This window comes from Eupeodes corollae, chromosome 3 (assembly GCF_945859685.1).
Source record: "Eupeodes corollae chromosome 3, idEupCoro1.1, whole genome shotgun sequence".
Classification (NCBI taxonomy): domain Eukaryota; kingdom Metazoa; phylum Arthropoda; class Insecta; order Diptera; family Syrphidae; genus Eupeodes; species Eupeodes corollae.
Genome location: NC_079149.1, coordinates 2,306,328 through 2,321,542, shown reverse-complemented (window position 1 = coordinate 2,321,542; position 15,215 = coordinate 2,306,328). Strand labels below are relative to the sequence as shown.

At 31.6% G+C, this 15,215-nt stretch overlaps 3 protein-coding genes across 11 annotated transcripts; 1 reads left to right on the top strand and 2 right to left on the bottom strand.

The window, feature by feature from the left end:
* Nucleotides 1-85: 85 nt before the first annotated feature.
* LOC129950932 (putative inorganic phosphate cotransporter) lies at nt 86-4,728 on the bottom strand. 9 transcript variants are annotated; one of them, XM_056062889.1, is made up of 5 exons: nt 4,248-4,388; nt 2,501-2,560; nt 1,641-1,777; nt 497-1,576; nt 86-432 (listed from the first exon to the last, which is right to left on the bottom strand). In XM_056062889.1, exons 2-5 carry the CDS (start codon nt 2,523-2,525, stop codon nt 202-204), a joined length of 1,473 nt encoding a protein of 490 aa, XP_055918864.1. In that variant the 5' UTR covers nt 2,526-2,560; nt 4,248-4,388; the 3' UTR covers nt 86-201. The 9 variants fall into 9 exon arrangements, with proteins under 9 accessions (XP_055918864.1, XP_055918860.1, XP_055918863.1 ...); XM_056062885.1 differs by lacking the exon at nt 2,501-2,560 and adding an exon at nt 3,085-3,252 and having other exon boundaries at nt 4,283-4,375; XM_056062888.1 differs by lacking the exon at nt 4,248-4,388 and adding an exon at nt 2,620-3,058.
* A 920-nt stretch (nt 4,729-5,648) lies between these two features.
* LOC129950277 (putative inorganic phosphate cotransporter) lies at nt 5,649-8,775 on the top strand. The gene is made up of 4 exons (XM_056062161.1): nt 5,649-6,966; nt 7,033-7,169; nt 7,222-8,298; nt 8,359-8,775. Exons 1-4 carry the CDS (start codon nt 6,942-6,944, stop codon nt 8,536-8,538), a joined length of 1,419 nt encoding a protein of 472 aa, XP_055918136.1. The 5' UTR covers nt 5,649-6,941; the 3' UTR covers nt 8,539-8,775.
* A 463-nt stretch (nt 8,776-9,238) lies between these two features.
* Nucleotides 9,239-13,701, bottom strand: LOC129950276 (putative inorganic phosphate cotransporter). The gene is made up of 4 exons (XM_056062160.1): nt 13,516-13,701; nt 10,867-11,003; nt 9,737-10,807; nt 9,239-9,675 (listed from the first exon to the last, which is right to left on the bottom strand). Exons 1-4 carry the CDS (start codon nt 13,538-13,540, stop codon nt 9,436-9,438), a joined length of 1,473 nt encoding a protein of 490 aa, XP_055918135.1. The 5' UTR covers nt 13,541-13,701; the 3' UTR covers nt 9,239-9,435.
* Nucleotides 13,702-15,215: the final 1,514 nt, after the last annotated feature.

Sequence of the window (15,215 nt, the reverse complement as noted above, 5' to 3'; positions counted from 1 at the left end):
TTCTGATTCTTAAGATGTTGACAAAGAAGTTAAATAAATTAGTAAGTTTAAAACTGAAATTCAAGTAAGAAAATGTGAAAAAGAGTGTTTTTGTAAAAAGGTTTTACTCCTATAATATTTAAATAACATCAATGGGTAAGAATTATTAACCTAAAAATATAAATAACAAACATCACAGCCTGAACTCCAATTTAAGAAGCTCTATTCTATTCTCCAGATATAACTATCCATTGGATTTAGTGGATCCGGCTTTAAGCACTTGGGAACACTAATTCCATCGGCCTGTTCTATGTTTGGTGTTCCTCCAGCTAAGAAGTTTTCATGGTTCCAAACTTGAGTTTCTGTTGTTCCGAGGAAGATGAATTGTAAGTTCCCCAAAAAGAACATGACAGCTGAGATTATAAAAATAATTTGCCACTGCGATCGATCAGTCTAAAAGAAAAAATTAAGGTCATAACTCATCAAAACAATGCAAAGCTTCATAATCACAACTTACAGCATCAGTTACGATAATACCCACGGACAAAGGTGTCACCAAAGAAACACAACTCACTACTGTGTTAATGATTCCAATCAATATAACGGCATGATTCGATGATAAGTCGATTGTATTCAAGCCACTTCCGATTGTAACTCCGCCATTGAAACCCACCGTTAGAGTCATTAGAACAATGGCCAATATCTTTTGAGTTTCATCCAAAAATCCCACTGCAACAAGTGTTGCTGATGGAATCCACATCGCAATTGAGTTAATGGTTTTTCTCAGGGTTGCCAGAGTGAAAATATCCTTTTTCAATAGGATATCCGTTGCAATGAGGTAGATATACGATATTATGAACATGGCTAGAAATGGAAGTGCTGAGAAAAAGGCATTGATTTTAATGTCCATGTCAAGAACGCCACGCAAGTAAGATGGAATTTCGGCTTGAATAGTCGAATAGCCCCAAGCCTCAGCTGACCGAACAACCATGAGAGAAAAGAATGGAACTGAAGTGAAAATGGCCTTCCATGGAATTGTGATCTTCTTGTGTACACTGTCATCTCTTAGTTGTGAGTCTAAAATATATCTCAGTTCCTCGGAGCTTATGAATTTGGAAGTAGTCGGTGTATTATCGGCAAATAAGAGCCACACAGCGCACCAAACTAGGCCCAGGCCACCTGATATGTACGAAATTCCAGGCCATCCCAAACTTGATTGGGCTATGAGCCCAGTTACTCCCATTGCCAAAATTGTACCAATTTCCATGCCTGTATGACACAGAGCTCCTAAACGAGTTCGTTCCTCAACTGGTGACCACTTGGCCAAGTGTTCGTGAATGCAGGAATAGAACAATCCTTGAAAAAGTCCTTGAACCACTCTAATTCCACAATAAACCTGCCAACCTTCACCATCACCCAAAGGCATACAAATTGGAGTAATGAAACTTAAAAACGCCGATCCCAGAGTTGAGATGAACATAGTGAATTTTGCACCACATTTCCGACACATATAACTGCCAGGGAACTGTGTAAGAATGTATCCCCAGTAGAAGCTGCTGAGAATGTAGGATTTTTGTTTTTCATTCCAAGAGTATTCCTTTGAAAATAGAAACAAAAAATGTTATGGAATGAGTCTTTAGTATTTGTTTAATTCAACTCACATCATAGTTTGGATTTGTAGTTTTTGCGTTTGTCATCGCCACAACCGCAACAGAAACGTTCAGACGACCCATATAGTTGACAACAATGCATAGAAATAAAAGAAGCACTTGGACATGGCGAACCCCCAAAACAGGACCTGTAAGAAATTAAAAACAAAATTTTAATAGATCAAGTGCAAGTACAAGCTATTTTATTCCGAAGAAAACACAACCAAAAAACCACTCAAGAAGAAATGTAATTATCTTTAAAATGAAGATATAAGATATAAGGGGGTGAATGGACTAGATTCTTCTTCAAGTTTAAAATTTGTTTCTTTTTCTTAAAAACACTGTTTCTGAGTTTCTAGCAAAACAGAGAATGCGACTAGTATTTTCCGGTATATGAATTTTAAATTCGATATTTTTATGTTTTTCCATTAAAAGATTCTAATCTTATCACGAGAAAGGTATAGCTCTGTGTTTTGAAAACAAAAGACCTAGGTAGTTCATTAAATCAGCAAATGTATTGATGAGTAATAGGTATCTGATGGAAAACAAATTCATTGGATGATTATTTCCGTTTTATCACGATTGATTGCATTATTATTGACAATATACTCGTGGGTACTTGAGGGAATGTTTTGCAATTGAGAATCTATTATTCACAATAAAATAACATAAGATGATTTCTTAAAACGAACATAACATATTTTACAACTTAAGATTCTTTAGGAGTAAAACTGGTATAAGGTTTAAAAATATTCATATAACAATTTATATTGTTGTTTCCTATAGAAAATTGACTTTAAATCACTACCAAACTTTTGTTGAAACTATTCAGCTTAACCGAATACCTTAATTGCAGCAACATTTATACATACCTTTATTTAAGCCGGAATAAGCCATTTTTTAGCTAGGATTCAAAAATCACTCTTCAAGTACTTAAATTGAAATGAACTGATAAAAGTTAAAGGTCTATATATTCAAAGAAAGCATTTACCTTTAAAACATTTAACAAGATAATATCGGTCGTTTTTCATTTTATGACAACATTCAATGGATAAAAAAGTGATTTGAGAGGCAGTTAAAATAAAATGCAAATGTAAATTTACAAATATTATATCAGTACAAAAAAGATATAAATTATGTAGAAACGAAAAATATTGAAATCAGTAAAGTAAACAACCTGCTGTCATGAAAAGTGTTGTCTCAAATGAGCCGCTCGGATTCGGCATGAAAACTGTAGGTCCCCTCAATTTCAGACAGCAGAGCACAGAGTAGTAATTGAGAGTTGTAAGTGATTAGGCGCTAGTTCTCCACGAACTGTTGCGCCACCTAATTTATTTTGTTTTGAAAGCGTGCGAGAAAGCCACACATAACCACTTTAACATTACCCCACGTCCCACATGTTCTAATTAGGACATCTTTACATTTAATAATACTCAATCTTTTAATAATTACTTACTTTCAATATTACTGATATAACCAACAATGTACATATCTGGTCCAAGTATGCAATCTTGAGGAACATCTTTATTTTTTTTTTTTAAAGAAAAAACATCACTTCTAGTCATTATTTTGAATGAAAAATTAACAATATGAATCTACGATTTTCTGCTATCAGGATTCTGTTCTGTATTTTAAAGGTAATGTACAAAAATTTAATAGTTCGTATGTTTTAAAATGTATCTATTATTGTGTTAAGAATGTTAACATCTTAAACAACGTCTCCCAACTATTTTTTTGATTAATTCTTTACTAATTTAAAAAGTTATCAAAAGTTTTAATAATTTATTCCATTTTTCTTTTAATTAGTTAATTTTAGTGGAGACTGCAGATAAGTTTCGTTTGACATTATCATTTTAATAAGTCTTAAGTTTGGGTCAGTTTGCTCAGACTATATTTTTGTTGTGTATATCTTTTGGGATTAGGGGTTGTTTTCTTCTGTAGGTCACACTTGGAAAAGCTTCTTTAAATTAAGCGGTAGAGCAAATCAACGTATTAAAGATACATAAGATCTACTCGAACATAACTCGCGTGGCAAAATTTTCTAGCATAATGTTCGAGTGCGAACGGCTCGCTTAAGACAAGCCCTAAAGCTTTTTCTTGTTTTGACAATTTTCAAAACACGACAAAAATTGATGTCAACAAGGTAAACAAACAACATTTAATGGCCCTCACAAGACACCCCCTGTAAACTAATTTAAGTTACAAATTTGTAACAATCTTCAAACATCACCGTTTAACTCCTGGAGGAAAACAACTTAAAAAAAAAAACAAACAAATATTTGATTTAATCAATATTTATAGACAAAAGAATGTTTAAACAGCTTTACCAAATATTTGAATTAATAATCAAAAAAACAAAAATAAAAATATATCAAGCAGCTAAAAGAAAAACACATCGGATTCATTGAGCATATTGCATTAGCTCGATATTTATCAGCTGCAGATAAATCAAAACTAAAAAATTAAATACAAAATCTGAAGTTGCTAATATCCGTGACTTGAGTTATTTTGTCAACAAAGTTTATGCAGTTCGTTAAAGCACAGAAGTTCAGAATGATGTGTTTTGAACTGATAATGATCGTTACGAAAGCAGATTTAAATTATTATTGTAGTACATACGAGTATATTAATATTAAAGTAGATTTTCACAAAACCTTAAAATAACACTGTTTGGAGTTGAATAATTTTGAATACTGACAGACTTTGTCTAATGACTTAAGCCATTTTCGCTTAAATGTTTTTTTTTTAAGAAAATTAAATCACAATCAATCAGAAAATGAACTCACTTCTCCTGCAATGCTTACCTTTAATATATTTTTTCATTTTAAGTAGTTTTATATTGTGATAACAACTTAAACGCTGCGAAAAACACGCACTTCCCACTATCAATTCAAACGTCTATAAGTACAATATCATGTAATTCCGATATTCACAGAAGCTTTTGATTCTCGCGTTTAGAAAATATATGTATTTCAGTTTCTTCTTACAATATCATTATTTCTGTAATTTTGAATTTTTAAATATCACTGTGTTGTGTTTTTATTTTTTGAATCACTAAGTTCCAAACTTTTTGCGACCTTTGCGATAGCGAATTAAAGTCGTTTACTTATTTCAACGTTATACAGAATACTAGATATAGAAAGAAGCGACTAACAGTAGAAACTCAAGCCCCGGGGCATTATTCTGTATCTCTACGTTTGCTGAAGCTGATCGATTGAATGAACAACAGACATCTATCTAATGTCTGTTCGTATCTAGTGAATGAATGGTCTTCTTTATCGTATCTTCAAAAAGAAATAGAGGTTTCAACACAAAGTGAAAGCCTTGATATAATAATTTTCAGCAAAGTTTGTGGTTCTTTTTAGCAGTGCACGATTATAGGAACAAGTGTCTGTTCAAAATTGCTGACTTGACTTGGTTTGACTACGTCCGAAAGGTGCCAGAAGTGTTTTTAGATTTTTATTTGGTGACTTCCAACCCCTTGATTATGAATATGAATATTGTGAGTTGGGGGCACGTGCATACAAGGGAAGACAAATGAATGAACAGCTGAAGCGGCGCACGATACAAAATATATGACAAATGCATGAAGCTTGATGATGCGAGTTATTAAAAATACGTATGTTTTGCTTAAGTGGCAAGTTAAGCTTAGCCGAGTGTAGGAGTATGAATTTCTTTTGGTTTTGCTGATTCGGTAAAAGCTGTAGACACACAAAATAATGAAGAAAAGAATTTCGAGCGTATTCTTTTTTTGTATTTTTTAATTATGTGAGGTTTATGTTTGTTGTAATGGAAATTGAAAACAGTGTTGTTTATTAAAACATGTGATGAAATTTTTTTATTTTCAGGGTTAAGTTTACTTTAAATAATTATAAAGGGTTGTTGGAACTGTTTGTTTGGGATTGTTTTGTTTTTAAATCGTTCTTAGTTTGAAATAAGTAACATTGTTGTTCAAAAAACAAAAATAAATAGTATTTGAAGTTAATTTTGTGTTTGTTCTCAAGACTTCACAGTCAAAAAACAATTTAAATTAATTGTTGGTTAGGTTTTTATTTTTTGTAAGAAACGGTTTACTTAAGTTTTCTAAAAATCTTACTACTTTGCAAAGCAGCCGATCTTTGTAATAAAAAATAATTCGTATCAGGTCCGTTCGCGTACTTTCTGAACTAAAATTCGTAAAAAAGAGATATTTTAAAGAGTGGTGGTAAAGTTCCCTCACAAAAAGACAAAACTACAAAAAAGTAAGCAAACGGGAAATCAACAAAATTTTCCCACAATTTCACTGTCAACAAAATATAAATTTTGAAACATCATCAAATTATTTCGTGTTTATTTTTTTTAATGAATAAATCAAGACAACATGAACTTCAAGCAACATCATGCTGGCCCATTGTTTTCTTTTTATAAAAAAACTTGATTAAATTGAAACTTGAAAATTGCAATCTTGTAGCTGTTATTTGGAAAAGAATTTTTAATTTTATTTAATTTATTTGAAGATCTATCAAATTTGAAACTTTTCACAAATCAGCCCAAAGAAATTTCTTGGGCTAAAATTCGTAGGTTGGGGAAATATGTTACTATCTCGTGAGCGTTCGCTTTTAGGAAAAACTACGAAATTTTTGAGTACGCCAACAGGATTTAGTTTAGTTTTTCGTAAAATAAGACTGCTTCAGAAAGGATTGCGAATGGACTTATTATGTATAACGTTAAATTTAAGCCTTTTTTTGTGAGACATAAATTGCTATTCTTTAAAAACAACACTCAATGAATTGGGTTTGCTTTCTTTTACAAAACAAAGTTATTTTGAAGTCGATATTTTTGTAGGTAAATAAGAACGTTAACACAAATACAACCAACAGAAAACACAGTAAAAATGTTCAATTCGAGAAACCGCACCTATTACAATAACCTCCATTGGAACATTAAAAAATGAGTTTAGAAGCCTAATTTGAAAAAAGAGCTTTATTTCTATGAAAAGTTTCTAATCATAATATAATGTTGGTCAGACAGGAATTGTTTAAAATATAAGCATTAACCAATAAATGTTTTTACACCTAGAATTAACAATAATGAGAATGATAAGACATAAAAGATTATATCAAACAGCATTGACGAGGCTTTTTAAAATACCTTCAAGGATTAAGATAACCATTTTTCTACTTGCATATGCATTTTTCAAAAATGCATTATCTGCTTCTTATCGCCAAGTCCAAGTTATAATTTTTAAGCATGTTGAATTTTTAATAACAAACTAGTTAGCAATATGCGAATACAATGTAGGTCAGTTAAGTTTGTTCCAAGTTAAGCGTTAAAATGTCCATGAAGTTCAGTAGCAAAGGTAATTTGCTTACATTTTTTTCTCCGATTATTGAATTGAAGAATTTAATGTAATTTTGTTTTTCAGGACCTTTATTGGGTATTCGTCATTTGCAGGTGATATTGTTGCTCATAGCAATATTTATCCAGATTTATGTGAGATTCAGTGTGAGCATATCTGTTGTGGCCATGACGAATAGTGGTAAACTGAATCCAAATTTTGAAGTAAGTTTACTTGTTTTCTTATTCATTTTATTTTGATTTTTTCTTTTTCCAGGAATTTAAATGGAACACTATGGAAATAAATTACATACTAGGTGGATTTTTTTGGGGCTTCACAATAACCCAATTTCCTGGAAGCTTTTTATGTCGACTTTATGGCGTTAAGATTATTCTATTTGCATCAGTCTTAGGTTCATCGGTATTTGCGTTTATTACTCCGTTTTGTGTACCTCTCGGAGGATGGAGGATTTTCTGTTCAATTCGGTTTATCCAAGGTCTCTTCCAAGGACTCGTATACCCTTGTATTCACAATCATCTCGCAAACTGGTCTCCTATTGCAGAGCGAAATTTTCTTGGCGGTATTACACTATCCGGTCAAGATTTAGGGGCTCTTGTCGCCATGTTTGGAAGTGGTCTTTTAGCATCATCAAATCTAGGCTGGCCTGGAATATTCTACATATCTGGAGCCGTTGGAATTGGTTGGTGTTTTGTCTGGTTGATGTTTGGCTCTAACAGCCCATCCGAATCAAATTGGATTTCTCATCATGAACAAAAATATCTTATTGGTTCAATAGATAAAACAACAATAACAGAAAGTATCCAAAAGATTCCGGTTCCATGGCGAGCTATTTGGACATCTTCGCCATTTTGGGCTTTGCTTGTGTCTGTTTGTGCAGAAGCGTTTGGCTTCACTACTCTTGAAGCTCAAATTCCTTCGTATTTGGATGGAGTTCTTGAGGTGGATATCAACAAAAACGGGCTGTACTCATCCCTCCCATATTTAGCATTGTGGTTAATGGGGTTTGTGTACTTGTTTGTTTCAATAGTTTTACTGAAGAAAAAAGTTCTCACATTGACAATCCTGCGACGAACTTTTAACACCCTTGCACTATGGCTACCTGCTGTTGGATTTATTGGCATTGGATTCATTGAAAAAGAACATAAGCTACTTGCTATAATCTTATTGACTGTCATGATGGGACTACATTCCGGGACAACTATTGGAAGTTCTCTAAACACTCTGGATCTTTCACCAAACCATGCAGGAATGCTTGTGGGTGTTTTATATACGTTAGCCAGTGGATTTGGTATTTTGTCACCTTTAACTGTGGGGCTGATAGTTCACGATCAAGTGAGTCCTTGTTTTTTGTTGTCGAAAACATAGATCTTAAAGATAAGTTTTTTGATTTAGCACGATCGCAGGCAATGGCAGCTTGTTTTCATAATCTCAGCACTTGTATTTTTTTTGGGGAATTTATTTTACACAATATTTGGTTCAACGGAAGTGCAGTTGTGGAACGATTCGAACTTTCTTCCGGCAAAAGGAGATACACACATTAGAAACAAAGACATTGAAAAACAAAGTAAATAATTTATTTTCAAACGAACAGGGCTAAGAAATTTTGTTTGTTACAAATGTAAAATATTTTCGCAACGGGAACATAATATTTGAAAGAATTAGATTTTGAATTTTTAAGAAATTTAAAAAAAATGTTATTTACATGATTTCAAAAAACATTTGTTCGAGTTTATATAAATCCTCAAACTCAGGTAAAATTTGTGTAATGTTTTTATTTAAGTAAAAGGTTAGTTTTGTATCCTAAAGGTATGCAAAAGCATTGTGAACATTTAAAATTTGAAATGAGGCACAACAGCAATTTCGCAAGAATGTTTCATATAGCGGATTTTTCAATGAAGCATACGCCAAGGCAGTTCTAGAGACTTTTTTGAGCAACGATGTTTACATATGAAATTTCTTAAAACTAAAAACTTCAGTTATCACAAAATGGCTACTTTAGTTTACGAGTAGATTCAGTAATTTTCAAAATCTCTACGACGACGTCTTAGGTTTTGGTATTTAAAATTCCTCTTATCAAGGTTTGTTTGCTATGGTTTTTGTTTTGAAACTGTCCATTTTCAGACGTGTTCAGATTCAACTTTTCGACAATTTTAGAATAGCTTGTAAATTGCTGAGTATGTATTAACATACAAAACCCTGAACAATAAGCTGTCTGAAATTTCGCACCGATCATTTTTATTTTGTTTTATATGTTTTAATACTTGAAACAAAGTTTTCTTTTAATTTTTTTTTATTTTCAGTTTCCCTATATTATATTACAAAATGGCCATATGAAGAAATATTTAAAAATTCGATTGTGTTCAAACCCTAAACTATGTATCTACGTTTTTATATTTTGTAACTTAAAATTATATATGCAAATGTATTTACAATTAAATGGATATATACCATGCAAATGGCAACGCTGCATTATATATGAGAGGCATTCCCATCAATCGGTATTTTGGTTTCGAAAGTCTCCTCAAGAGTTTTCTTATATGATTCAGTACCATTGCTTGTCTTCTCGCTTAAAACAGTTTTGTTCAGCAAAAACTCCTCATGATCCCATGGTTGGGTATCAGTGGTTCCAAAGAAAATGTACAATAAATTTCCGAAAAACAAGATAATAGCAGTTATCAAAAACACAATTTGCCATTCCGATCGTTCTGTCTAAAAAAAAGATTCAATTCACTTTATTAAACTTCCTTAGAAAATAATTCAAGCTACTTACTCCATCACCAACAATCACACCAACGACCAATGGTGTCGCCATAAACACTGCACTCATTGCTGTGTTGATGATCCCAATAAGGGTAGCTGCATGGTTGGGTGACAAGTCGATAGCGTTTAGTGCAGCCCCAATTGTATCTCCTCCGTTGATTCCGACGGTCATTGTCATTAGCGTAACTGCTAGGGTTTTCTGACTTTCACCTAAAAATCCTACTCCAATTAGAAGGGCGGCCGGAACCCACATCGATATGGAGTTTATTGTTCTCCGCAGTCTTGTTAGAGGCATGCCAAACTTTTTCATCAAAATATCAGCAGTTACAAGGTATATGTATGTCATGACAAACATCACCAAATACGGAAGTGCCGAGAAAATGGAGTTACTCGAAAGATCCATGCGTAAGACACCATGCAAATAAGATGGTATTTCACCCTGAATTGTCTTGAAGCCCCAAGCTTGGGCACTTTGAGCAACTACGAGGGTAAGAAACGGAACCGAGGTTAGCAAAGCCTTCCAGGGTATAGGAATTTTCTTTTGCTCATGATCGACCTTCTGCTGTGAAGAAAGAATGAATTCTTTCTCTTCGGAACTTATGAACCTGGAAATATTGGGATCATTGTCTGCAAACAACGTCCACATAATACACCATGCTATGCTTAAGCCACCAGAAACGTACGATATACCCGGCCAACCCCAGGCTGACTGTGCTATAAATCCCGGAACACCCATTGCCAAAATGGTTCCCATTTCAATACCTGTATGCGCAAAAGCTCCCAAGCGATTACGTTCCTCAATTGGTGACCATTTGGCTATGTGCTCGTGAATGCATGGAGTGAAGAAACCTTGAAACATTCCCTGAATCATAGTAATGGCAGCATAAATCTGCCAACCACCCAAAGGAATGCATACTGGTGTAATTAAACTTAAAACTGCTGATCCAAAAGTTGAGACGAACATTGTGATCTTCGCACCGTACTTATGGCACAAGAAACTACCTGGAATCTGTGTCAGAATCAAGCCCCAATAGAAGCTGCTTTGGACGTAGGATTTTTGTTTCTTGTCCCAATCGTATTCCTGCGGGTATAAAATTTTATTTGAATCTACTAAAATATCGTCAATATAAATATACTTACGGGAAAGTTTGGGTTTGCTGTCTCTGCATCTGTCATTGCTACTACCGCTACAGCAGTGTTAAGCCTATCGATAAAGTTAACTACGAAGCACAGAAAGAGCATCAGGGCCTGGAGATGACGAACACCTATAACAAGACCTGCAAGGAAAAAAGTAAAACATTTTTAATAATTAGATTAATTTTAATGTATTTTTGTATCCAGAAGCGAATTCTCCACTGATCTTTTCTAATCAGTTTACTCTTAAAATCAACGCTTGTTACAATATACTATATTAAAATGCAGTTGCAATCGAATGGCAGCCTTGTTCCAGTAGATGGCGTGATTTACTTGATTATATTCTATTAGATTTAGATTTCGTGCCTTCGTCAATAATTAAAAATTGTTATATAGATGTGAATACTTTTTTCGTAGGAAAATTAGAGCGGAAGTAAATTTTAACAACAAGTGCCTTTTCCTTTGATAAATGTTTAAAAAAAAATTATTAACATGTTGAAAATATTGGGTTAAATAATAAAGTGTGTATGTCGTTTTTAAATTTAATAAAATTACGTGACGATTTTGTAACTTTCTTGTGTATTGACTAGAATAAGGACATGACATAGCTTTACAGATTATTTCCGTGACATAGAATGTTTGATTATTCTCTTGACGAAAATGGATTTTTCCCAAGATGGTATCCTTTATTTTTAAATTGCACTTTAAGCCCATTTAAATTTAATTTGAAGTAACTGAAATAGTTTAAAAAATGTTATTAAGCCTTATTGGTTGATAATAACATTGTTTGGAGTACAGTGAAAAGTCAAGATTTGTTGTATACAAAATAATGCTCAAAGTATTTAGTTACATAAGCGCAAAATTTTAAACATAAAAAGTTGGCAATTTTCTTAATATTTAGCATTTTATTTAAGAAGTCCAAGTTTGTAAACCTTTGCTGACTAGTAATTTCCAATTGCCTTTTATTAAAAAACGAGGATCAAAACATGTCTAAAAAGTGACATTTCGTGAAAATAAACAAAGTAACTACGCTTAAACGGACCTATTAATTTAATTTCCTAACATTTTACTGGACCATTCCACCCACTGCTGTTATAAGAATAATTTTACCGGTGTCATATGGATTTAGTAAATTGCTAAACGTTTAAGTAGCTAATTTAACATTAACTTTAGCTAATTTGTAAGATAAAAAAGGGCCTGGGATGCAACCCACGCTGATAACTTCCCACCCCATCTGTCGATTTGTCTTGCTTAAAAGTTTGTACATTTTCGTGTTGGGTTAAAAAAGTTGCTAGTTACATTATTCGTAAAACTTTTAAAATTACCAACAATATTTTTCATATAAAGAAATAGAACCGAATGAATGAATGCTAAAAACAATATTTCTTATAAGTTTAAATTAGTTGGAAGCCATAATCTCAAATTTTTGAAAAGTAATTTGAGTTGAAAAACACTTTTTACCATCTTTTATTTTTTGTAAAAAAAACTGTCAATTTCATTTTTCTCAAAATTTTACCAGAATTTTAAAACGTTATTTTTCCTCGCACACAATTATTTTGAAGATAAAATCATTTTGTGTTAGTAAAATTTTTGAGGTGACAACATTTTTTTTTCAGTTTTTTGATTTATATATTTAAAACCGTTAATTGGATTTTTTTCAAAAAATGTATTTGTTTTGTATCACGTTAAAATATACTATATAAATTTAATTCAAGTCTCTAGCTTTTTTGGCTCGTAAGATATTTAGGGTTAACCAAAATGTTCACTTTTTTTAAACTGCTATATTAAAAAAAACACCCATGCAATTTTCTTGAGAGTCCTTTCTGCATTATTATCTGTATAACAAAATTTATTTGAAGACTATATATTTTCTGGTTCTCGAGCTATGGACGAAAAAAAAACGTCCATGTCAAATGTTGCGGTGCATTGTATTTATAAAACGAAAATACAATTATCAGAATTCGGTCATCAAGACTATTTTAAGCAGTCAGTATAATAATCTTAATAAATTGGCTAGTCCGATTGGGATGAAGATGTTTGTGTGTGTTCGCGGGGATTCTCAAGAATGATTTGGAAGCGCATTTGGACCCAATAAATGGCACCGTAGTTTTTATATTAATATAAAATGTAACAATTTATGAAAATGTTAATAAAGACGAAGTTGAATTGAACATTGAATATAATAGTATTTATCACACTTAAAAACAAATTCATGAACAAAAAATTTACATATTTTACTAAAATCAAAATCATCCAATAATAATTGATTTAAATTCAACACTTAAACAAGATTAAAACACGAAATTTTCAAAACTCAAAGGTGAACTCTATTGATTTATGAACACAGTGTGCAGATGTACAATAACACATTCTTTAAAATCACAAAACTGTTTTGGTTTTGTTTTATGATTTCATCAATAACTGAAACTATTAAGTTAAATATTTACTCTCAAACTTAAACCATGCATAGTATTTATGCGCCTTAACTCTTAAGTTTAATGTCATTAACCAAAGCTTGAACATCTTCATAGAAAGATCATCTAAACCATCGAGCAGGTTAAGTTTTTGTATTTTCTTAGTTTGTGTAACTGCGGATATCGCAATTATTATATTTTAAAATTTAAATTCACTTAAGTATCATGCAAAATATTGTACCTTTCGTATTAGTTTTATCAGTCATTTTTTTTAAGTTTTCTAATATTGTATTTTTAATTAATTGACATTTGAACTGTTTTATAAAACTCTCACGTCTCGTCGCACGATGTTCGCAATCTTTAATGAATTTAAAAAAACTTCTTGTTGTCTTAAAGGCTTCCTATAAACTAAACAAACGTTTTTCTATCATAGTCTCACTAAGCTGTAAATTACTCTAAAGTCGCGTGTTTGTTCAGCAACGCTTTATAGTAAATATATTATTTTTATTTTTAAAGAATTTTATAATAAATTCAAAGATAGCATCATAATAATAATTGAACTGACCACATTGATAAAATTGAATGGATCATCCTTCTTCTAGTTTACAGGGTGTTCCAATACATTTTTTGCACGTAATTGCCTTAGGAAATTTATACGAATTCTCAATCAATTTTGCCAAAAAACAAACAGGTATTTTAAAAATTCTACTAAGCTGGTTTAAAAAAAAAGAAATATCTAAAATAAATCATTAAATTAAATGATATTTAAATTCCATCATGGAACAATCCTTCTAACGAAATTGTGAAATTATGTTATTTTGGCACCCTGTACAGCGCGCGATGAGAGGGAAGAAAATAATTCCAGTTATTTTATACTTCTGAATACATTAAATTTTCAAAACATAAACTGTGTTTTCTAAAATTAGAGACCAAAAAACCTGTTAAAAAGATGGTAATAGTATTACATTTTATTCATAATAAAATGTTTGCTTAAAACTCGATTTTATGAAAATATTAAAAATTCTTAGTTTTGCAGCAATGGAACGTGCAAGTTTACATTTGGCGGGAAATTAAATTCATTAAAAAAAAAACTACTAAAAATCAAGTTGAATGACAGTTGTCAAGTATTTAAGTGTGTTAATTTTTAATTCAACACAGTTTGTCTAAGATTAAATTTAAACATTTTATTTCAAGCTAGTCATAAGGCCTCCTACAGTCTCTTTAGCAATTAAAGATGCTTAAGAAGACTAACTTCTGAATGTAAACAAATAAACATAAGAAATCATTATATTTCAAAGAAACTATTGTCTTTACACGATTGGTGATCAAAATAATGTTTAAACCGCTTTTCGATATAACTACTTACCTGTAAACAAATCGTTATTTCCTACACAGTTCATAATTTTTATATTTAACTCTTTTTTTTAAACATTTTGCCGACAACAATAAACTGGTTCTTTTGCATTTAATTAAAAATAAAGATTCACTTCATACTTATGAAGGTATGTAAGTTCATAGAAGCACGGCACAATATTATAGTATGGTTTGGAATGCTAATGCCTTTCAATTACTTTTTGACTCGTTTAATTATAGATATCATCAACTTAATATATTGCACATGGAATTATTTACAGTACAATACCGATATAAGAAAAAATACTTTTTAAACAAAAAGTTTAGCTATGTAACATTTTTTTTTTTTTAAGTTCGTGATCCATAAGTTTGCCATTGCAAAACTTGTAATTTATAATATAAAACTAATATACTCTTTCCAGACACACATTACTTGAAATAAGGTAAAAACATTGAAAATTACTTTAAAAAAATGATAATTGTTGCATCCGTAAGATACTGTACCTGTTAACAAATCAATATATGGGAGAATGTTCTTAGAAATAAAGCAATTTCTTGTGAGAATGAAATAAAATAAACACGACTTGA

Bases quoted from the DNA above. Each gene is read 5' to 3' on its own strand.
- LOC129950277 (XM_056062161.1), top strand. From the start codon at position 6,942: ATGTCCATGAAGTTCAGTAGCAAAG. The intron at 7,170-7,221 runs GTAAGTTTACTT...TTCTTTTTCCAG, and splicing joins AACTGAATCCAAATTTTGAA to GAATTTAAATGGAACACTAT. The intron at 8,299-8,358 runs GTGAGTCCTTGT...TTTTTGATTTAG, and splicing joins GGCTGATAGTTCACGATCAA to CACGATCGCAGGCAATGGCA.
- LOC129950276 (XM_056062160.1), bottom strand. From the start codon at position 13,540: ATGACTGATAAAACTAATACGAAAG. The intron at 11,004-13,515 runs GTACAATATTTT...TTTTCCTTGCAG, and splicing joins TGATAAAACTAATACGAAAG to GTCTTGTTATAGGTGTTCGT. The intron at 10,808-10,866 runs GTAAGTATATTT...TTATACCCGCAG, and splicing joins CAGCAAACCCAAACTTTCCC to GAATACGATTGGGACAAGAA.
- LOC129950932 (XM_056062885.1), bottom strand. From the start codon at position 3,193: ATGACTAGAAGTGATGTTTTTTCTTTAAAAAAAAAAAATAAAGATGTT. The intron at 1,778-3,084 runs GTAAGTAATTAT...AATTTCTTACAG, and splicing joins TTATATCAGTAATATTGAAA to GTCCTGTTTTGGGGGTTCGC. The intron at 1,577-1,640 runs GTGAGTTGAATT...CTATTTTCAAAG, and splicing joins CTACAAATCCAAACTATGAT to GAATACTCTTGGAATGAAAA.